The following is a 23,106-nucleotide window of genomic DNA, read 5'->3' as shown; positions in this document are numbered from 1 at the left end:
GTGGTAGTAGCTCTGTGTTCCTCCTGCCTGGCACAATGGCCTTAGCCCTGTTCTCCCTGGGAAGCTTCTATTTGTAAATGTAAAATATACTCACACAATTTAAGTGTGACCACTTGTAGTTTGGCCCTCCATCTACCAGATTCTTATGGTGCTAGTCCCTCATTCCTACTACCATACCTTGTAGTCTCCTCCTGCCTATGAATGTAGGAAATGAATGAAGAACAAAGGATCTCTTTTAGTGCTTGACAGATTATGTCACAAGAGAGAGATAGAAAGGTACACCACTTTTTCAAACTACTGTTCCTAGAGTTTCCTGCACAAGCAAGCACATTACCTATCTATCTATCTGCACACACACACACACAAACAAACAAACAAACAAACAAACAAACATAAACATGTATACACATTCTAACACTACTTCTGTTTGGCTCCAGGAAATGTCACCATATAGATATAGAGAAATATAAACTCTGTCCAATTGTCCTTGCCATGAGCTGCATCCTTGTCTCTTGGCCTCCAAGTGCTCAAGAGCCCTGCAGAATCAACCATCTAAATCATGCAGGAAGACGGCACAGGTTTACTGGGTTCCTTGCTGCACACCTTCAACCTCCAACAGGTGAAGGGCACTGAGGCCTGGCGGTGGGGATGGAACAGGAGAGATGCCACCCAATGCATCTAACACATAACTTTGATCATAGGGCTAATACAGGGCAATCAGATGGGCAATCAGTAGCCTCAGCCTTTTCTGCATGGTACCCCAGGCAGCCCACCCACCCACCCACCCCCGGCTGGCCTCAGGTAAAGTATCCTCTCTTCCCCTCTCACCGTGCTTGGACCTCACCTGTTGTCGTCTGAATGGGTTCAGGAAGACAAGAGATTGTGATGAATGAGTATGTGAGTCCTCGACACATGCAGCAATGCCCATCTTCTTCCCACCCATCCCTGATTTTGGCATGACAAGATTTTAAAATGTAGCCTGTTACAAAATCAAGATTCAAAAGATTTGATGTACCAAAATGTGACAAATTAAGGTGTTGCTCATAATTTAAAATGCTGATTTACCAGGTGAGAATACTTGAGTCTTCAAATGCTGTAGACAAAGACCTGCCAATGAGAATATTTCAACCAAATGGTGAACGTCCAGATTAAGAGCAGACAAATTCCACACTAAGTTCAACTTTTCAGCTTGGATTTAAATATTTCAGATACTGATGTTGACAACAGAGAAAATAAATGAAAAATGTTAGCATCTTGTGGCAGCAGATGGAATTTATGGGGATTTTGAGAGCGGTTACATTTTTTAGGATATGCTTTTCATAAAATAAAATCAATGGAGACGGAAAATGTATAAGCAGGGTAATAGTTAGCCGCAATACTTTAGATGCGGAGTCATAACAGTGCTTTGCTAGAATGCATCCTCTGCATGTAGAACATCGCAGATTAAATCCCTGGCATCTCCAGTTAAGGGAAATCTGCCTGCAATCTTAAACTGCTACCACCAGTCGGAATAAGAATTAGATGGTCTGACTCAGTATGACATAATATGTTTTTGTTTTGTTTTGTTTTGTTTTGTTTTTTTACAGAATATGGCTTTGGATCAGACACACTTGCTAATCAGAATCTGTTTACAGCATTGGTGTCATGGAGGTTAAGTTAGCAGCTACAACCAAGAACATGGGGCGTGGCTACACGTGGGCCATGGATCAATACAGGGTTCACTGAAGCCCTCTTTCTCCCCTGGATTGCCAATAATTGGACTTGTGATTACTTTCTGTGGGAGAATCGTGAGCACTTCACCTCGTCCCCAGGATTTTGCTTAGGATTTACTCACCCCACCTTATTTAAGGGGCAGCTGGGGAAGGAGGGGAGGACTCCACTGTGTGTCAGTCCCCTCTTACAAACACAGTCACATGCATGGAAGGACTGGGTAGTCTGTCTGGACCTCCTTCGAAAGGGATGAATCCCCTCCTCACACTCTCTTTGACATTTTTTTTAAACAGTGATTGTAACATATGGAATATATTGCAGGAAGACATTGTTTATGCAAGGCTAGATTGCATTCAAGAATGCAGGAAGCAAACACTTTCTAAAACGCTTTTCGGAAGAGAGAAATACGTGGCTTAACTCAGGGCAGAATATCACCCTATCTGAGTATTATTGGCTCACTCTCTTTCCATTCCTTCTCTTGCACTTCTAAGCTTGTATACTTTGTAAAGCAGAGACTACCCTTTTGTAATAGTATAACTCTAATCTCATGCAGTAAGAGACAAATTTACTGCGTTCATCTATAATTCTCAACAGCCATAAAGCTTTGCTTTGCCTCAGACATTCTATCAGGCATTTAATAGTAATGCTGCATAAAAACCAATTTCCCAAGCAGCTGGTGCCTTTAGGTTTAATAACTCTCATTATTGGTATATTTTGTGGCAAAAGGCATCATCAACTATCAGTTTGCCAAGATGTGAAACACAAGATGCGCAATTTAGAGAATATTTCAGGGCAGGGAAATTGCATTTCACTTTGAACTTCCCACGTGGCGCTTGCCTTTGCTCTGTGCTCAATACTTTTGATTCAGGCACAAAGTGATCTCCATGCTGTGTCTTTGGAGCCTCAGCTATTGCGACAGTGGACACATCTGCCTAATTAGTATTCTGGTCTAATGTTGGTACAGAGGCTGTGTAGGAAGCCAAAGGACAGCACTGCAAAAATACAGGTGGTGCAGCCAGGGGAGTCTCTTAGAATTCAGGCTGTCATACGCAGGGCTGCCTCTGATGGTCTCAACTGCCCTGGGAGTATCGCCAAAGGCCTGCTTAGCCAATTTCTCTCCAATGCATACAGTATTTTAATTTTAGGCGACCATAGGTTTGCTCTCTGAACAAACGGCACAGTTTTTCATGGTGGCACATAGGGAAGTACTTTGGCTTTGATTTACTGAACATTTACTTTCCAACTGCATAGGTTTTACTTAGACCAATCTCTTGAAATAAACATGCTCCATATTATGACCATAACTACTTTCCCTCTATTTTTGTTAGTTACCTTTTCCTGTTTGAAACTCTTGTCACCTTTCTATTATTGGTAATGGAACTTGGCAATATGGCATGGTGCCCAGCGGGGTCTCTGTGCTGTTGAAAGACATCCATCAGTGGGAGAGCATTCTAGAGTGATTCTAGTCCATTGTTCTGCCTCCCCCTTCAGCCCCTTGCCCAGCCCCTGTATCTGTTCTAGAGAGCCCCACAACCCTACACAGCCGGTTTAGGAAATGCTGCAGGGGAGGGGAAATGGCCCAAAATGGCCTCTCTTCCCATTCCACTGAGGGGTGCCTTCCATCAGCAGAGGGACACCAACAGATATTACCCAGCAACTTCCATTTGTATTATAGGGTATTGTTGAACATTTCCCTCAGTGAATTGAGAGGATCATAGGGGAAGTTTGGGGCTTGTTTTCCTCCTCTACCATTAAAAGGAGGAAAAAACACCTCCGGTTATTATTTAACAACACTTTCACCTCCACAAATACTCCTTTTGGGGGCTTCCTTAGACTTGTTTCGTGTGGGCCAGCGCAAGCAGTGGAGATCTTTGCTCTACTTTCCCTCCAGCTCAGTGTAGCATTTCTTTTTGCAATTAAAAACCACGTAGTTCTGCGTGACTCAGACTGCTGTCACGTGATCAGGATTCTCTTGAACTTCTATGCACTCAATCTCTTCCCGCTCCTTTCGTTTGGCTCGCTTCTTTTTCTTGTGGTGCTTTTTGGAGGGTGGGAAAAATGTTAGGAAGACAGGTAAGATTACAAAACAGTGCAGAAGTGTGCAACTGCCAGTGAGCAGCAAGCATTTGAACAGTGTGAAGGTCAAGTTTGAAGGCACGAAAAGGAGGGGGACCAACCCAATAAGAAAAGAAGTAACGTTTTGCAAAATTGCTGTTCCGTGTTCTTGGAGGGAGTTTTTGATACACTGAGTTCGGGTGTGCTCAGTTGCTAGTACAAATGTGTAAAGCAGGGGTGCACAGTGATCTATGGAAAAATTCAAAGTGTAAATAAGGCACAGCGTGGAAATGCAATCCATGTCAACATTCCACAGAGTCATCAAGCCGAGAACACCCAACTCTATTGAGGTGACAGTGAGAATTAACCAGAAGTTCCCTAGAGGATGGATAACCAGGAAGAAGGTAAGCAGCAACACCAGTAAGATGCCAAAGCTTGAAATCAAGACCGGCATGGTTACAGAGAGGCTGTATTGGTCCATGAAGACAAAGGTGGGGTTGAACACAATGAACTTGATGCTCTGCTTCAGAGACAGAGGTCTCAGCTTCTCCAGTAACTCTATGACATCTCTCTGTGTTTTTTCACTAGTCCTAGCCACAAGGTACATGCGGGATGCAATTATGCTATTAACATTTCCAGCCTTGGAAAAAATGATGTCATTTTTGAAGTGCTGGAATTCTGGCTTTCTTAAAAAGGAGCTTTGCAGGATGCTATGGAAGTAGCTTTTGTTGGTGGCACTAATATTCCCAGCTTTCAGATATTGGTAATACTGTTGAATCCAGGACAGGGTGTTGAAACCTTCAGTCAGCTTCTTTAAGTCATCTTGGACGGTGCCGTTCCAGTACTCAAGGGGCTCGTAGATATAGAACCCTATCACTGGGCTGTAGTTGCTGAAGTACTTCTGTTGAACGACAGCATAGGAGACACTTGGAGAATTGCTGGAGAGAAGATTGATAATATTGGCTCCATCACTGATCTGTAAGCAGCCCATAAAGGAAAAGGAAGCATAAATGAGATACAGTATCACCACAAACGGCTTAACATAGATATTAGTAATCCATTCATTGTAATGCTCCCGGAGGAAATGTTGAATAAAGTGGTTCTGGTACGGATCAGTTTCGTGGTGAGAAGAGTGGTGGTAGCCATCACTCATCATGGTTTGGAACCAAATAGGCTTCCTTTCCAGGTATTCTGCTGAGGGGATTTTACAGCAGAAGATGCTGTGGTACCGATTCTGCTCCAACTGTCCAGCAAAGACCAGGCAGGAACCAAAGAAGGAGAAGATGTAGAAGTAGTTCAACAGGATGGAGATGCACATATTCTGGCAGAAGACTTTCACAGCCTCAATATTGGTGAAAGGACTAGCACCCATGCCAAAGGCGATGAAGTACAAGGTGCTTGTCATGGTGTAGGAGACCATCACATCAGAGTAGGCGTCGGCAACCCTGTCTTTGAATGGCAGGCTTTCTCTGGTTCGGCGCCACCCTGACAGAAGTTCAAACACTCCTTTTGTTCCATGACCTATAGCAATGACAACAGGGACATCTATTAATTTCTTTTCATTGATTATCACATTTCTTTCTCCAACTGTGCTTATGAATACAGTTACAGGTAGGTAGCCGTGTTGGTCTGCCATAGTCAAACCAAAATAAAATAAAATAAAAATTCCTTCCAGTAGCACCATAGAGACCAACTAAGTTTGTTTTTGGTATGAGCTTTCGTGTGCATGCACACTTCTTCAGATATCAAGATCATTCACACTTATGAATGATCTTGATATCTCTACATATAACTGATGCAAAATGTAACACATAATATATTTATTTAGATTTATTATATTGCAGAACAACAGAAGTCAGGCTATCCCTGTGCAGATAGGAGCGTAGCAGGACCACCACGGAGGCCACTTGTCTCAAGTGACAATGGTGGGCCCAGGCTACACAGCTGCTCCTTCAGAGGCAGTGTACCGCTTCCGCACCAGGTTAGGCTCCACCCATCCAGCACCAGATTTAGGGCAGTACAGGTGGTTCCCCATCAAGGGTGCTGATCGAAGGGGATGCCAAATGGAGAAGATCCATTTGGGGAGGCTAAATTTTAGCCTTGCACTGGGTGCCGTATTATGAAAGATTATCAAAGTCCACCTCTGCACCCATCTGATCTAGGAAACCACTCACTAACAATGTCTCACTCTTTATCTGGATTAAGCTTCAGCCAGTTGGTTTTCATCCACTCCATGACTGAGGTCAGACATTCGTCTTGCACACCCATGGCAAACCCTGCATATGTAAAGGAGAAATAGAACTACACACTGCTGTCACTGCACTCCAAAACTCTGGACGACCCCACTTTGATTTCGTGCAGATGTTAAACAGTGGGGGAAGAGGGGGATCAAACCCTGTGGCACACTGAGGGCCGGGGTGCCAACTTGAATATAAGATTGTGGGGGCCCAGGTAAGTCCTGCCCAACATAATCAATCACATGACACAATGCACACACACTATTTGAATTGGAATGCCCATCAACTTTGGGGGGCCCAGCCCCCTCAAAAATATTATTGTGGGGGGTCAAAGCTCCCATGGCCCCTAGGAGTTGAGGGCTCACAAGGTCAAACAACATCTCTGAATACAATAATGCGAATAGGACTGTAATCCTACTTGGATAGCCATTCCAGCAAGATACCAAGGTCAATGGTATTGAAACCTGCTGCAAGATGTCAGAGGTCATCCTACAGAGCAACCAAGTAAATTTCTGTGCCCAAAACTGATCCTAAACTTGGTTCAAGGTAGCAGTTCTACATTTTTAAACAAGCACCAGCCCAGAACCTGAACAGCCTCACTTGAGTCACATGACGCAGAGAAATAGAGTGGAGTGTGATAAGCCTGCAGGGGTCATTCAGTCCAAATTGCCCAGTGAGCTCAGTGCTGCCATGGAACTCAAGAGCTGCCAACCTTTTGGGACTCGTGGCCACATTTTGAACTGTGAGAGTGCATTGTGGGCACCAGTTACAAAATGGCTGCCATGTGGGCAAGGCATAACATAAAATTAGAGAGAGTGTAGCCCTTGCAGTTCCCTGCCCCCAGAGACAACGTCATGATTCCCATGGGAAGTCAACTCTCTCCTGCTGCTCCTGCCTGTGGAGATACGTTGTGTGAAAAGAACAAGAACTCCATTTCCCCTAATGCCTCCTAGGCTGCCCTCCTGTGCCCACATATCTGGGAGTAACGTGGTGTAATTTAATAAATAATAAAGGGGAACAATGATGGGCCTTTGAGGAGAAGAATCCTTTCGCCTGGGGAATGAGATGTTACCAAGGAGATGATGTGTTTGTTGGGGGGGGGGGTAGGAAAAGGGAGTTTGGAAGCAGAGATTCTTGGGAAGAAGAAGGAGGGAGTAGGGCTGAGATCCACCTTGGCAGGAGAGAGGGAAAGGTCGCCCACAATGCTTTGGGCCATACTGTAAGATCTGCACTTCCTCCCTGCAGAAGGTGTAAACAGGCAAATAAACCCTGCTTCTTAAAGCACAACAGTCTCTGCGTGATACAATTGGCATTTAACCCCCTGCCCCATTCCTTACAGCCATATGAAGTTTGAGGTTTAAGAATGTGTAGGAGTTAAGCCATTTCTTTTTGTAGGGACTTATGTCATCAAAAGAATGCAATGAATGAACACCAAAGTGCTAACCTTTTTTGTTTTCTTTTTCCTTCTTTGTATATAATGAATTCTGAATAAAAAATAAAGCACAGAACATTGGCAGAGAGTTTCAGTGATTTAGCATGTAGAAGTGAATCAGACTAGATTAGCTTATAAGAACTCATGCAAAAAAATGTTGGAAGGTATGAAAGGACTGGATGTTGGGGGGAAATATCATTAATGCTTCATTTTTTAAAAAAAATTTAATGTATTGGCTGGGGAATTTAAAGTGGTCATCTTACTGCTCAAAATAATACTTTCCTAAATGTTAGCTTTTATACTAAAAATATAAATGTATAATTTAAATGTTGTATTTGAGCTCTCCCCCCCTAAAAATCAGAAAGGAAACATCAGCTAATAACTCTGAAATAAAACATGAAATAAAACAAATAAAAGCAAACTATTTTAAACAAAACTTGCACAAGGCACAGCAAAGTGGACTGTGTGATGACTATCAAAGAACTAAACATTTCTAGTCTGTTTACCAAGGAAGATGTGAAACTGTATTTTAAGCTACTGGCCATCTTTTTGCTGCTGCTGCTACACACACAGGACTGCAATCTTCTGTTAAAGGAGCTTTGCTCTCGATGTCTACAGGAATAGGGCAGAAGGCACAAGCCTGCAGCATTCTGTTTTCCTGCTTTCTGTCTAAATGCAGTTCCCATTGTGCCTAGGGAGGTGGACTAATTAACTTTGCTTTTTGCCAGGCCAACAGGCACAGCAAGAGAACAGCAGGAAATGAAAAGGAGGCTGTGCTTTATACCTGCCAAAAAGAAGGAAGGAAAGGAGTGGGCACAAACAAAGCGATTGGTTATGTGCCTAAGAGAAGGCTCACTTTTCAACCTATAAAGCGCCTGCAAAGTTTGCATGCCTAGCCCAGCCTCCTTGACTGGCTTTTCAATTAATTGGTTGGTTGATTGATTGATTGATTGGAAAGGGCCATCTAGTCCCCCCCCCCAAGCCATCCCTGGGGAGGCTCAAACCACCAACCTTCTGGTTAACAGCCAGATGCACGGACCCATTGTGCCACCTGGCAGTGAAGTATTGCTGCAAGGTACACTCCTGTGGCCCTTCGTGCATGAGTCTAGGCCAGCAAAAATGGTCACCTAATGATTGATCACACAAAAACTGCTGTGTTTATAAATGGCATCTCCTTGGAGAGCCAACATCCCACGGTGTCCAGAAGCAAAGGAGTGATGGATGTCTGAGGCTGCAACAACCTTGCTAGAGGATAACATTGCCTTCCTCTGCTGCACTTTTCCTGAAGAGTGAAATCCCTCAGCCCAGCCCCTGCTCTGTTATTAGGCTCAAGAAAGCCTTTGCGGCCAAACTGCAGGGGAGGGGTGAGGAAGGGACGTCATGAGCCAGGTGCAGGTAACAGATACAACTCCTTCTTCCCAAAGCTCATAGTTCAACTACTTAAGATTCAGGGGTGACCACCAACCTTGATGGCCTCCAAAGAGGACTAGACAAATTCATCGAGGACAAAGCTCTCGACAGCCTCTAGTCATGATGCTGATTTCATCAAAGGGCTCCACATCCCCATTTTATCCTCACAACCAAGTGAGGTGGGCTAGGCTAAGAAGCAGTGACTGGCCTTGGCTGAGGAGGGACTGAACACCATTGACTGGGAACCCTAAGCAGGAATTGCGTTGTGGCTCTGAGGTTTGGCTTCTGGGGGATTCCCATAGGCATCTCTCTGGCCACTGTGAAAACAACACCCTCATGCATGATGGGCATAGCTGTCAACCTTTCCCTTTTTTGCGGGAAATCCCCTTGTTATAGCATTGGGAAACAGCAGGGAGGGTTGACAGCTATGATGATGGGCCTTTGGTCGAATCCAAGAAGGCTCTTAAGATGTCCTTTCATTATATTCTTAGTGCTAACAATACAGCAGAAAGATATTACTAAACTAATAATTGCAGGCGTCAAGGAGAAGAGCAGTAGGAAATGTGCATAACATCATTATTAACTTTCATTCAGGTTTTTCCAGGCATTTGATGGCTGAAATACATTTTTCCTGGCAACCTTGAAATTATTAGCTGTGAGAGTATGTGACCGGTGTACCTGGGTTTGTTTGTTTTTTAATATTCACAATGCCTTAAAATATGTTTTAATTTTATTTTCCCCCACTTTGGTGTTTGGCTCCTTGGGCTCCTTTGGGAGGAAGGGTGGGAAAGAGATTAATTAATAATAATAAATTATAAGGACTTCCACTTGTGGTTCAAGTCCTTAAAAATGCCTTTAGAATAAGTGCAACATGCTTAAGGGCTCAATTTAAAGAAAAGTTTTCTTAATGTTCTTTAGAAATGTTGAAGTGGGAGGGGCAGAGAGAGTCCTAGTTTGTCTCTTCTGTACCTGTGAGAGATGAACTACGCAAAGCTCTTAAGAGAGGGAGCGCAATAAACCGGCATTTGTGCTTCTGTGACTTCACACAGGGGTGTGGAGTTGGACATGACCAGCAGGCCAGATCCTTTTCCCTTCACAGGAAAACTTCTACAGGTTGGTGATCCTGCCCACCTATCAATCACATGCTGTTATAACATCAGATGACAGAAACCTGTCAAAGTTCAAAAAAGAGGCTCCATGCAACCAATGATCATTTGATTGTCCGTACAGGAAGTAGATGAAGAGATGCTCACAAAAGCAGAGCAGTTTCTCCTCTGCGGGAATAGTTTGTATACAAAGTGCAGGAGGGAGTATTCTCAATACAGACTGCCTCCCTGGAAAGAAAGGAAAACAAGAACTATAAATGGAGCATCTTTTCCCTTGAGTTGAATTGTGCTGAAGGAAGCTGCAGCTTCTTCTAGCCCCCGCCTGATGGACTAGGGAGCTCCCAAACAGGAATTCTATTAAGAGGAAAATACATAATTTAAACAAACAGAACCTCAGAACATTTGTTTTTTGTACCCTCAAGGCAAACAGGAAATTTATTAGGCAAAGCAGGTTCTCAACAAAAAAGGAAGGATTGGTGCAAAAGAAATAAGGATTACGATTCGTCTTGTGAAAATTCAGAGTAAGTCTACCAAAAATGAAGTGCCCTAAATTTACAGCATCATGCAAAACAGCAAAATTCAGTGGCCCTGACCATCTTCTCTGGCTTAGTTCCACTTAATTAGTTCTGGAGGAAGTTGGCTTTGAGAACTATAGTGGATTTGTTATTCTACTGCAAAGGCTCTCTTTTGTTACAGCGTTTTTGTTTTTTAAAAAACAAAAACCCTTCACATTTGATGAGCTCTTGAAGAATTCTTCATTAATTCTTTCATGCTGGTCAGGGCTACAATATTAATGAGATATATTTTAGAAAAGAAAGTACGTAGCTTTCAAACACTCTCAAATGCAAAGTACATGTGGAGTCGACTCTATCTGTATCCTTGAGCTTTGCAAGCTGGATTATATTGACTTAGGGTGTTCTTGATTTAATCATGCTTTCATCATGATTGAAACTAAATTTACAGCATCTCCTCAATGAAACACAGGATTATCGAAAAATGCTGCCACTTCTCATCTGCAATACATTAAGACAAAAGTGTATTAATGTAAAGGAGAAATATCTACAGTTACCCAATAATAAACCATCGTGAATAGCTTTTTATGGGCTCTTTTCCTTTCAGGATTACCTCCATCTCAGAGGTTGTTCAATAAAGCCATTGAAATTCTAGAACAAGCTGGAAACACCAGGCCTTGGGGTGGGGTGGGCTTGAGGAGTTTAGGGCCAATGGCCTGAACTGTAAGCTGGCAGGCATCCCAGAGCTCCCAAGTGGGATGGGTGCTATGACCTATGATGAAGATGATGATGATGATGAAACAACTGCAGAAAAAAATCATAACAGTCCCCCCACCCTTTTAAAAGGCCATCAACTGTTTAACAACCGAAGGTCTGGGTAAAGAGGAATGTTTTTGCCTGGTGTCTAAAGACATGTAATGATGGCGCCAAGCGAGCCTCTCTGGGGAGAGCATTTTACAGGCAGGCCCATTCTCATGTGGGACCCCCCCCCCCCGAATCTCTTAGGCAGGGGTGGGGACATAGAGAAGGGCCTTGGGTGACAAGCACAGGGTCTGGGTCAGTCTGTATGGGGAGAGGCCATCCTTAACGTATGATGCCAAGGTATAAAAGGATGATGAGTGGCAGAAAGAGGAGAAGAGGTTTTGAGGTCACCTGGATGCTAACCAGAAGGGCTGGCCTAGCAGGCAACACGGGGGCAGGGGAATCGTGTGGGTTGCCAGGGGTACAAGTGCACCAAAGGAGCTGGAGGGTCCACAAAGGAACTGGGCTATTGGCCTATGCACTGTGTCTTCTGATAGTGTGGGTTCTGAAAATGCTTTTCAGGACTTGAATGAGGCACCTCCAGCCTGAAAAGTATACCCTGCTCCATTCTTCCAGTTCTAGGGCTGCTCTTGCAAGAGCGAGATGAGCGCCGCAACCCCAGAGTCGGACACGACTGGACCTGATGGTCAGGGGTCCCTTTACCTTTACCTAGGCATTCAAAAGAAGAGTGGAGTCATGTTATCTCTCTCTCTCTCTCTCTCTCTCTCTCACACACACACACACACACACCCCCCTCCTGCTTCCCTTTTCCACATCAAATGGAGCAAACTTCTGTGGGCTGTGTGCCAGGATGCAACTTTTGCAGCTTTCCCTTTGGGAATAGCTGTGAGGCCTTAGTTGTCAGTTAGAAGATTATTTGTGTTTTGACTGTTTGAGGAACAGGATTAGCAAACACAAAGAGGTAAAAAGGAGACTCCGGATTATGATTGTACGGTGTCACCTTAACAGGAATTATCTACACAGGAACAGATGGCAAGGAGAGGTTTGCAGGAGATACTACACACACACACACACAGGGATACAAAAAAGTAAATGTGTCCTGCAAAGAGATTAGAATTGAGCCAACATGCCTACAAAGAGTTAAAAGTTGCATTTTGTTTTGCCAAACACCCAAACAAAAAGATTGCAAAGATTGATAGTAACATCATTTTGCCAGCAACGCTTGAAGAGTTGAAACCTTGCTAGAGATGCGCCAGCACTTCACCTGAGTCTGGCTTGCAATCCAAGCTCCCAGGTTTCTCAGGAGCCTCCCACAAGGAAGGGGGGAATAAACTTCTACAGGCTCATTTCCAACTTCAATCACTACCTGGGCAGGAGAGCTTTCCCTGTCCTAACCCCAAAATATTTAACGGGTTTTTTATTTTTGGACTTGCTTCTTTGTACATGACTCTCAGTATTTTATTTTTAGCATCTCTTATTGTCTGCAAGCATTTCTTTTGCCAAGCTTTGTGTTCTGCTCTGTTTTGCTCACTCGGCCAAGATTTCCATTTTCTGACAGCTGCCTTCTTGCCTCCTAAGAGCACCCTTGACTTTGCTTGTTACCTGTGCTGGCATCCTCTTGGGGCTTGGAGAGATTTGACTTTCCTCTTCAACTTCCTTTTTTGTCAATAGCCTCGTTTCCCCCCCCCCCCCCAGAATTTTTCTCTTTGGGAGTCAAATGTGACTGTCTTTGCTGGCGATTGTCCTCTGACATACATGCTGAATTGGTTCAAGGTTCCAAATCACTTCCACAAATGCTTGCATCTTGCACCAGATCCACTTCTAGGCTCACTTCTCCTCTGGTAGGTTCCAGGAGCAGCTCTTCTGGGGCATGGTCATTTAGATTGTATGTTTTACCTCTTTCTCATAAATGTCAACGTGAGGGTAGCTTTTGCAACAACTCTTCTCTTTTGGATACCTCATTAACTTTACTCCATCTCAGGATTGTCTCTGAGGATTTGGGTCAGGGGGGTGATAGTGTATCCTTGAAATGGCTATTGCCACCAAAAAGATTATGTGCTGGATTCTGCCCCTCTGGGATTTTTTTTTTTGTTAAATATTTTTATTAGGTTTTACAACAAATTTTAACATAATCACTACTGATAATATAATCACAAACTAAGTTTCAAAATATCCCCCACCCCATGACTTCCCCCAACTTCCCTTTCTGGTTTATAATACATTTGCTTCTCCTGCGTGTTATCTTATTCCTTAATATAGTCTGCCCCTCTGGGATTTCAAGCTGGTTTGACTCTGTCCTCTTTCACGTATACAGTGACATCACCTCCAAGATACCCTTCCTTGTCATTCCCAGCATTTGCATGCAAAGATGTGTCCCACGGGTTCTCCTCCTTATCCAGCTCTTTTTCCCCCCTCTTTCTTTTTTTGCCCACTGCTTGTGATGGTCCTTCTTTTTACCTGTAAGCTGCCTTGAATCCCATCAGGGGAAAAGACAGGGTATAAATTTACTTACAGGTACTTACTTACTTACTTACTTACTTACTTACTTACTTAGAAGTCTTAGTTGCTTCGCATTTGCACATATTAGTTCAATAAAATGCATGTACACTTAAGAATTGTTTTTAGCCTAACAATGAACATAAGAGCTAATGAAATGTCTGAATGATCAAAGGATTTATTGCTAATAATAATAATAATAATAATAATAATAATAATAATACTGATAGACTAAACTGAGGTAAAATGGAAATGTAGCCTGTGAAGGAAATGCTCTTTCTTCCTCCTTTTTCCTGATGTAGATCTTCTCACACCCCTTCTTCCTTGGCAGGGAGGAAGAAGCCATTTGGGGGGCCACCTCGGGTGCCCAAATGTCTTGGGCCAGCCCTGGGTGTGATGGTGCCACCTAGGCATTGTTTGCATTTTCCATAGAGCATTCAGAAAAAGTTTCACAGGCAGTAAAACTTGGCTTAGTTACCAAGTGGTAAAAGTCCCTAAATTATTGGTGTAGGAACTCAAGAGTAGCTTGTGAGAGCCAGGCAGGTCAAACCTCTTTACACACCACATTTCTCAGGTAGACTAGAAGTTGGCCAAAAGGCTTGATTACCCATTCCTCCCAAAGTAAGGGGAAGTGACCTCACTAAGCCTGGCAGGACAGCTTACTATATGGTATTAACCCCTTCGTGAATTAATTAGACTTAAGCACATTGGTTATATATGGGGAGGAGGCAGAGGCTGAAAGGAAAAGAGGAACTGCCAGAAATTGCTTTCTTTCCCATTTCACTGATGGAAACTTTGCTGGCAGCTGAGTTGGATACAAACCACAGAAGTTGACGGCAATATGGTGGCTCTGCTGGCATCAATCCATGGCATATTAACAAAATTAAGTTGGAAACATCTTGAAGCTTTCTGGCAGTGTACCATAGCAGGCCATTATTCTATTGGAAAATGAATGCTAATATATAGCTAAGGATTACAATGAGAAACAAAGGATGGGAACAAAGTATTTGTTTCTGATTGAATAGGTGAAATGTATGACAGGCAGTAAGCTTCCACAAGTGTACAAACTTTGTTTTAATTTTAGAATAGGTTTGTTTTAAATGCCGATCACAATTTTGGGCTGAGTATATAGTTGGCAACCAGCTGTCTTCATTAAATGATGAGCTTGCAGTGTTCTTCTGTATAATTTGGATCCCATCGGATTATAATAACAGGAACATTAAAACTGCCACAGGGCATCAATCCAGTGAAGAACAATGAGAGTGCCATAGGTTCCCACCCCCTAAACTGTTACTATTTTCAAAAGATTAATAAACATCTTCCACAAATTCTTTGGAAATGGGTCTGTGGAAATCATTCTCAAGTATTTTGTTCTTATGGTTCATGCACAGAAGCAAGGAGATATTTTCTCAGTTCCTCTCAGACCTCTGCTCTTCAGTTGTGTAGCCTTTACTCATCTCCTGAACAGCTGGACTGGCTCAGACAAAAGAGGCATTTTCTCAGCCCTCTTCTTTCAGCTTGGCTGCTGTGAGAGAAAAGTACCGGTATGTGATGGCCACAACAAGTGGCTCCAGCAGGACCATGGCAGCAGAACGGCAAGAAGCAGTTTTCAGGCTAGACCAGCTAAGTCACCCAATACCGTTCTTTGGGAGGATTCACTTTCTATTTCTCTCCACTTGGTCCATTTAGGCCTACTCTTTGCTTCCTGCAATTTAACCAATTCCTGATCAACAAGAGAATTTCTCCTCTTATTCCTGGACTGCCAAGCTTAGTCAGGAGTCACCGGTTAGGTTCTTTGTCAAAAGCGTTTGAAAGTCCAAGTCAACTGGATCACCTCTATCTATATGCTTGTTGACACTCTCAAATAACTCTTAATAGGTTTGTCCTTGCAGAAGCCATGCTGACTGCTGCAGTGAGCCTTGTTCTTCTATATGACTGGTTATTTTACCTTTAACAATACTTTCCACCAGTTTTCCAGGGACAGCATTTTTTGTTGTTGGCAGTGAGTTTGTAATTTCTTCCAAATTCTCTGAGGACTTATCTCCCCCAATTATTCTAAATTATTTGAGGACAATCGACAATCAGCATACCAAGTAATGAACCGGGGAAAACAATGGCCAAAGAGTCTGTTCGGCCCCCCTGTTAGTGCCACTCTCTCTTTTTGCAACTAAGTGGGCATTGTGGTATGTCTGGGTGATGTATTACAATGAGTGATGTTATTTCCTAGTGCTGTGCCAAAAGTTTGAAATTGAACTTTTTGCCATATATGTAGAGCATGGGTAGGCAAACTAAGGCCCGGGGGCCAGATCTGGCCCAATAGCCTTCTAAATCCGGCCCGCGAATCAGCGAGTTTTTACATGAGGAAAATGTGCCCTTTTATTTAAAATGCATCTCTGGGTTATTTGTGGGGCATAGGAATTTGTTCACCCCCCAAAAAAAAAAAATAATAATGTATATTCCGGCCTCCCACAAGGTCTGAGGGACAGTGGACCTGCTGAAAAAGTTTGCTGACCCCTGATGTGGAGGAAGTGGACAGAAAGCAGATGGTGGCAGCCACTATTTTCTGTGGGCTGGCAAAACCTTTCCAATGTCAGTGTTGGAGGACTTCATTTGTAATGAACAGCAGAAGCTTCTCTTCATCCTCTTATTCCAACTGTTTTTGCCACCATAGGAAAGCTCATTGGCTTCCCATAGGTATCTGGTTGGCCATGGTGAGAGCAGAATGACTCTGGCCCGATGCAGCAAGGCTCTTCTGGTGTCCTGAAGATCTGCTGCAGAATTGCTAGCTTTTGGAAGAGTTCGTGGCTAACACTGGCCGTCTCCTACAAAGAATGATGTGCACACAGTACTATATCATCCCTCTTGTGAAGCATGCTCCTTTCAGTCTAAGTAATACGATATGCACTGCTACATTTTAAATACAAGGGTGACAGTTTTCATAAATTAAACCAACCCCAGAGTAGCAGCTGATCTCGGACAGCTACTTAAAGAAAACAGATCAAACAAGATTGCTTAGCCAAGGTTGGAGAAATGCAAGGACAACACCCTATTTTCATAACTCTGAATATCCCAAGTAACAGGGAGGTGCGTGTGCAGAGCAAAGTACATTTACCTCTCAAAACAGACTGCAATATAGTGTTTTGACCGCTGTACAAATTGCGCACACAAGGAATGCCAAAAACAGAAATGTTTGGTCTCTATACTTATTTGATTAGTTGCACGACTGCCATGAGAAAGTTCTTGATACAAATAGCTGAAATAAATAAAGTAAAAGGCATTCTGCCTCCATTCACATTGTTAGCGGATCCCACTTTTAGAGGACTATCTGAGACAGGATCAAGTTCTGCGCATAGCATTCTATCAGTGTCATGTACATTGATGATGCTGGAATACACACCATCTCTGAAAGTGCAAAAATAAGACCAGACTTGGAGTATATCTGAACACAACAAATACAGTTCATTCCAATTTCTGTCACCAGGAACCCTCTAACTTTCTTTTGGGAATCTTTGAAATCAGAAAGGCTCCTAGATTTGGTTTAAACAGCACTAGACTGTTTAAACAGCACTAGGCCAAACTGCGAGAGGCAGTGGAGGATAGGCGTGCCTGGCGTGCTCTGGTCCATGGGGTCACGAAGAGTCGGACACGACTGAACGACTGAACAACAACAACAAGAGAGAGAGAGAGAGACACAGAACCGCTTCAACTGTGCTGAAAAGCAAGTGCTACAGCTACAGCTACAACAACCACCACCACATAGAGGCACAAGCAAAAAGCAACCACAAGACTGCAAAAAATGTTGTTTTTCAGGTCTGATGAGACAGTATCTGGGGGGAGGGGAATGAACAACACCTTGTGCACTAATTTGAAAGCATGTCCACCTGTGCGTACAGACAACAGGGATAGTTTTAGATTATATTGTTGTGTGAAATTGAGTATGATTGCAAACTGCTATGTACAAAATAACGCTGCAAAAAAACCCTATCCCAGTGTATTTCCAAGGCTATGTATTTCCAGTCTAGATAATCCTGTTCCTATCAGCAACTGCCTGAATCCTGTGTTTCCACAATACTACACAAAGGCACCAGTATTCCATTTTCTCATGTGTGAATATATTGGCTGCAAGGAAAGAGGGCCATTTTAACTTGTTCATAAAATATTTCAAGTTTGGGGTGAGAAGTGAGGTAGCCAGGTTTGTTGACGATACCCAGTTGATCAGGGTGGTTAAAACAAAAAGAGATTGTGAAGAACTCTAAAGGGATCTTTTCAAATGGAATGAAGGGGCAGTAAAGTGGCAAATGCAATTCATTATAAACAAGAATAAAGTGATGCATGTCAGAGCAAAAAGAATTCTCAAGTTCATAAATACGTTCACAGAGTCTGAAATGGCCAGGAATGACACCTTGTGGCCACAGTGGAAAGCACAGTGAAAATGCTGACACAGCACGTGGCAGCTGAGAAAATGCCAAGTTCCATTCTTGGGATCATTAGGAAAATACAAATGCTAACCGTGTGCTTGTTAATAGAAACCTATGGGCAGTGTTCAAAACTCCCATTGTTCTAGGCGCATTTTGCGACAGGGAATTTCATTAGTGTGAGCAGTTTCTGAGCTCTGGGTGGCAGTACTGTGCCTAAGATTTCAGATTAAAACTGCAGAGTGGAAGGAAAAGAGGACCGTTTTCTGCCTCCCCCCGTCCAGCTGAAGACTCTTAAGAATATTAGAGGGTGGGGTGGGCAGGGGAAGGACCAGACCATGTAAAAAAAAAAGAACATAATATTTTAGCTGCAGTTCATTTTCAGCTTTGTGTTCTTGTTATAAAAAGTGTGCCTAGACATTCCGTGTTCTGCCCATAACCGAGGTTTAAGGTGCCATTTAGCTCCTAGCATTCATATCTCAGTTTCTACCAGTAACACTGCCTATGAGGAGACCACAGAATATGAGGAATACGGTGCAAAATTCTGGCCACCTCCCCACAAGGATATTCTCAATATTGGAAAAGGTTCACAAAAGGGCAACCAAACTAATTAAGGGGTTGAGTAACTTCCATAGGAGGAAGATGGAATTGCATTTACGGGACACAGGGCAGCTTAAGTTTAGCCTAAACCTTCCTCTTCTGAAGCCCAGTGTACATGCTTTGCCTCTGGGATACAAACCTACCTCATTCACATCTGAAAATAAGGATAATCTAATCTAGAAAAAAACACTCTTCTGATTAGAATCAACATTTTGTTTAGTTACCTCTTGTGATCAATTAGTTTAAATAATACAAAAGAAAACTCACCCAAATCAATTTCACTTTATCAAAAAGATCATGTTTGCTATTTAGGTGGAATGAATGGCACCACACTGTAGTCTCTTGCAAATATTAGGGCAGGGTTTATAACTCCCTTTCTTTACATTCTTGCAAACATTTGGCATTTATGGCCCATTCACTCCAAAGGAAGCATCATTCATTTCAGTGGGTGGCAGTCAAGCAAGTTCTCTTCAGAGCAGAGCTAATGGGGTCATGAGGACTGCTGGCTTTGGTCTCAATCCTGCCCACACTCACTTTGGAGCATTGGGGAATTTGCTTCTCTGTAAACATGCACATGATAGTACTGTCAAGGAGTAAATCCTATCAAACTCAGGACAACTATCTTCCACATCTACCTTTATAGGAACAGAAAGTTGATTTCCTCTCCAAATTACATTATTCTCCCTCTATGTAAATAAGGGGGGGGCAGGATTGCCAGACAGGATGCTGGGTACATTTCCCCTTTTCAAAAGCCTCCTTCCAAGTCTTTCTGCTTCCCTTTTTTGGCCCTTCTCCCTGCATCAAAGTCTGTTCAGCAACTCTTCATTTTCTCTGCTGACTTGACTAGTTTTCAATAACAATTTCTCCTTCGTTTTGCAACTTGGATCAATAAAACACATCTCTCATATTGGCTGAGGTTATAAACACAGTCATTTTACCCTTTTCCTTTGTTTGGAGATTCCCCCCTCCCTTTGTAAGTGGATGGAGCAATTTAACAGGCTAAAAAGGTTGAAGATAAATAAATAATTTAAACACTGCATCTTCGTAGCTCAGGACACATTCTACAATCCTGTCATTAAGCCATGCTAATCCTATTATTATGAAGATAAATAATTACCCATTGCGAAGAAAGGGATTCCCAACAGAGTCGAATTATATTTTCCATCAGTAATGAAAAATATCCCTGCCGCAGTGACACTGGAGATGCAGATAGTGAGCGCTCCCAAGAGGCCAAGGAAGGGCTTGCTGCGCAGGCAGTCTTTCATGGAGCTTGAGAGGATGGCAGCCAGCAGAACCAGCATTAAGCTCACCAAAATCTTGCCTCTGGCCAGGATGCTGGTCTTGTGAAAGTCCCTCCACAGGCTGAAGGAGGCTAGAGCATACAGCTGCAGGTCCTCGTGGTGCAGTTTGTGTACCAGTTTGCAAAATTCATTCTCCCATTTTTCACCAATGAGGTCCTGTACTGCAGAATGGTAGGTTTGGAGGTAGTAAGTGATTTGGATGGCTCTGGCCGACTTGACCCTCTGGTCCTTGCTGCCTGGCAATTCCATGACCCCACCAAGCTGATGGCCGATGAAACTGCTTCTTCCATCCTGAAGAAGAAAGCATTATAGAAAGCAAAAGAAGTGGTAAGTGAACCAACCCAACAGTAATTTGCAATGTACTCATGCCATAAATTCTGTTAAAAGTCCCATTGTTATGAGAGTTCAGAGTATATTCTGTTTTAAACTTAGAATAATATGAGGTTTTCTGAGGGCTGTTAAACCACTTTCTTCTTTGGTTCGCTTCCTTAGAGGTAAGAGCCTCTCTGAGAGGACAGGAAGTGGTGCTGCTGCTGCTGCTGCTGCCACTAGTGAACACAGCATGAAGAAGAAAATGGCTGAAGATCCCTTGGGCCACTTTGTATTATTGCAGGTTTATGGAGAAGCCCCTCCACCGACTCTCACACATGCAGACAATGCAGACACGTAACATATAAATTAACACATAATCTGAATTATTGCTTGGATTATTGGGTTAATTGGATTGAAATAAGAGCTTGCCATACATTCAAGAGCTGTAGATTTGTCTTACAAACTGCTCAATGTCAAGTTTCAGAAGCATCACTAGAAGTTGGTTAGAATGCTGCACTTTCCTCCCATTAACCCAAACCTTAGAACTCCCCACTTTAGAAAAACCCAACAGTTGTAAATGTGTTTAGTCTTACAGCCTTTCTACATGCCCCAAACATGTAGGCAATATGATTAAAGTTTGAAGCCTGTAGTGCAGCCACAACCACAGAGGGAGCCAGCCTCAGAGGAGGTCTGCAAAACTCACCAAGAAACACTTGTGTCTATATGCCACCATTTAAAGAAACTTTCATGGGGTGGCCAGCATAGGATAAAGAGAAAGCGTGGCACTTTCCCTGCCTCTGACATCTTGGTGCTGATCTGATACATTTGCACAATGTGTCCATGGATATTTAAAAATAAATCCCACTGAGTTCAACTGGGCTTACTACCAGGTAAGTGCATATAGGATTGCAGCCTTGGACCCAGGACAGGGAATGAAGTTTAGGAACAGCGTCTCTTTCATTTTCTTCTTGCATGTGAAGCTACAACTGGCTGTCGGCGGAGCTGCTATTCTCTGCTGCATTTTATCATAATAAGTTGAAGTTGAAATAAATAAGTGTCCAGTTTGCAATTCTGTGATTCAGTTAACAGACTGAAAGAGTATTTATTCAAAATTCAAATGTTTAAGACCTAAAATAGAATGTGGATATTTATTTTTCATGAATATTTTCTCCCAAATCTTGCCTGTCAAAACTTAACACCATGAAATTTAGCCATTGCTGAATGAAATGATTTTCACTTTCTAATCAATTGTATTTTCCCTATCACTCTGAATACAGCAATGCATACCTAAAATTTTTAGTTTCCTTTTCCATTTGATGTCTCGTTTATTTTTCATTCTTACATTCATTACAGCACATTCCATCAAGATGGTATGAAACCTGAATTGTTCCCCACCAGTGACGCAGACATACTGGACGAAGGATCCGTTTTATAAACAATTTAAAAAGGAGTAACATCCTCAAAGCTCCCCACTGCTTTACTCTTCAGATCTGACAGTTTTCACTTTTTAATGAGTTTCAGAGTGTTCAGAGAAGCCCTATTTCTTTTAGAACATTCCCCAAATGTGTCAGTTTGCTAAGCAAAGCACTGCAATGAGAGCAAGCAGTGGATTCGGACAAACTGCAATCTGTAGGGGGCTGCTTGGGACAGATTTGGGGCCTGTTTGAACCAAAGCCGAATCCCTCTTCAGCACCCCTAACCAAAGGAAGGGTGCCTAAGTGATTTGGCCATTTGAAAACCATGCAGAAAGTGTGTCTGCAAAAACTGAAACATTTGTCCCCCAAACTTGTCATATAAACAAGTAAGAAATGCCAGGGTGGGGAAAGGAGGGGGAGGGAGAGCTCTTTTGAGCTTCTAAGCCAGGTTCCTCAAACTCGGCCCTCCAGATGTTTTTTGGCCTACAACTCCCATGATCCCTAGCTAGCAGGACCAGTGGACAGGGGTGGTGGGAAATGTAGTCTCAAAACATCTGGAGGGCCAAGTCTGAGGAAGCCTGCTCTAAGCCAGGTATGGCCAAACTTGGCACTCCAGCTGTTTTGGGACTACAACTCCCATCATCCCTAGCTAGCAGGACCAGTGGTCAGGGACGATGGGAATTGTAGTCCCAAAACAGCCGGAGGGCCGAGTTTGGCCATGCCTGCCTAAGCAGGGGAAATGGGTATGATCTACTCATACTCTGACCAGATCCATTAAAATAATCAACACTGGATATCATCCTTCGTTTTTACTTTCTAACTGGGATTCAGATTTTGACTTGAAGCAAATGAGGTAGCTTCCAAAGTGTTACAGGTCAAATCATTTTGAATTTTGAGAGAGTGCTGCAGGTGCCAGTCACAAAATGGCTGCCACATACCAGGCCACACTAATTGCCCATTTAGGGTTGTGTCTTCTAGTGGGCACCAGTTTCCCAGGCTCTCAAGAGAGAAGCGTTTGTGGCACCTGCCACTGGATCATTTTGGCTGCAGGTGCCAGGGACGGAACGTGGGACGTTCTGCATGAAAAGCATGTGTTCAGCCACTGAGCTATTGTCCATCCCTATGTGTTGAAATATTCCACTCACAGGCTATGGAAAGTCTTCGGGGTTTTCTTAATGCTGGATCCCTTCCAGATCACACTCCTTAAAGCAGCTCCAGACATTGTAACTGATGGGGTAGATACAAGCTTGGCGGATCACAGTGTATCTTGATTTCAGTAAGGCTTTTGACAAAGTTCCCCACAATATTCTTGCGAGAAAGCTGATAAAATGTGGGTTAAAGAA

At 43.1% G+C, this 23,106-nt stretch overlaps 1 protein-coding gene across 2 annotated transcripts in view; it reads right to left on the bottom strand.

Annotated features, from left to right (window-relative positions):
• Positions 1-3,518: 3,518 nt before the first annotated feature.
• PTCHD4 (patched domain containing 4) overlaps positions 3,519-23,106 on the bottom strand; it is a 32,182-nt gene continuing 12,594 nt past the window's right edge. For both annotated transcript variants that reach the window (XM_033145569.1, XM_033145570.1), the window contains exons 2-3: positions 19,853-20,327; positions 3,519-5,286 (exon numbers count right to left, since the gene is read on the bottom strand). In XM_033145569.1, coding sequence (XP_033001460.1) covers positions 3,653-5,286; positions 19,853-20,327 — 2,109 coding nt within the window. In that variant the 3' untranslated portion in view covers positions 3,519-3,652. The remainder of the gene's footprint in view (positions 5,287-19,852; positions 20,328-23,106) is intronic.

Source organism: Lacerta agilis, chromosome 3, assembly GCF_009819535.1.
Source record: "Lacerta agilis isolate rLacAgi1 chromosome 3, rLacAgi1.pri, whole genome shotgun sequence".
Lineage (NCBI taxonomy): Eukaryota > Metazoa > Chordata > Lepidosauria > Squamata > Lacertidae > Lacerta > Lacerta agilis.
The sequence above is the reverse complement of the archived record's forward strand: the minus strand, read 5'-3'. Positions and strand labels throughout refer to the sequence as shown.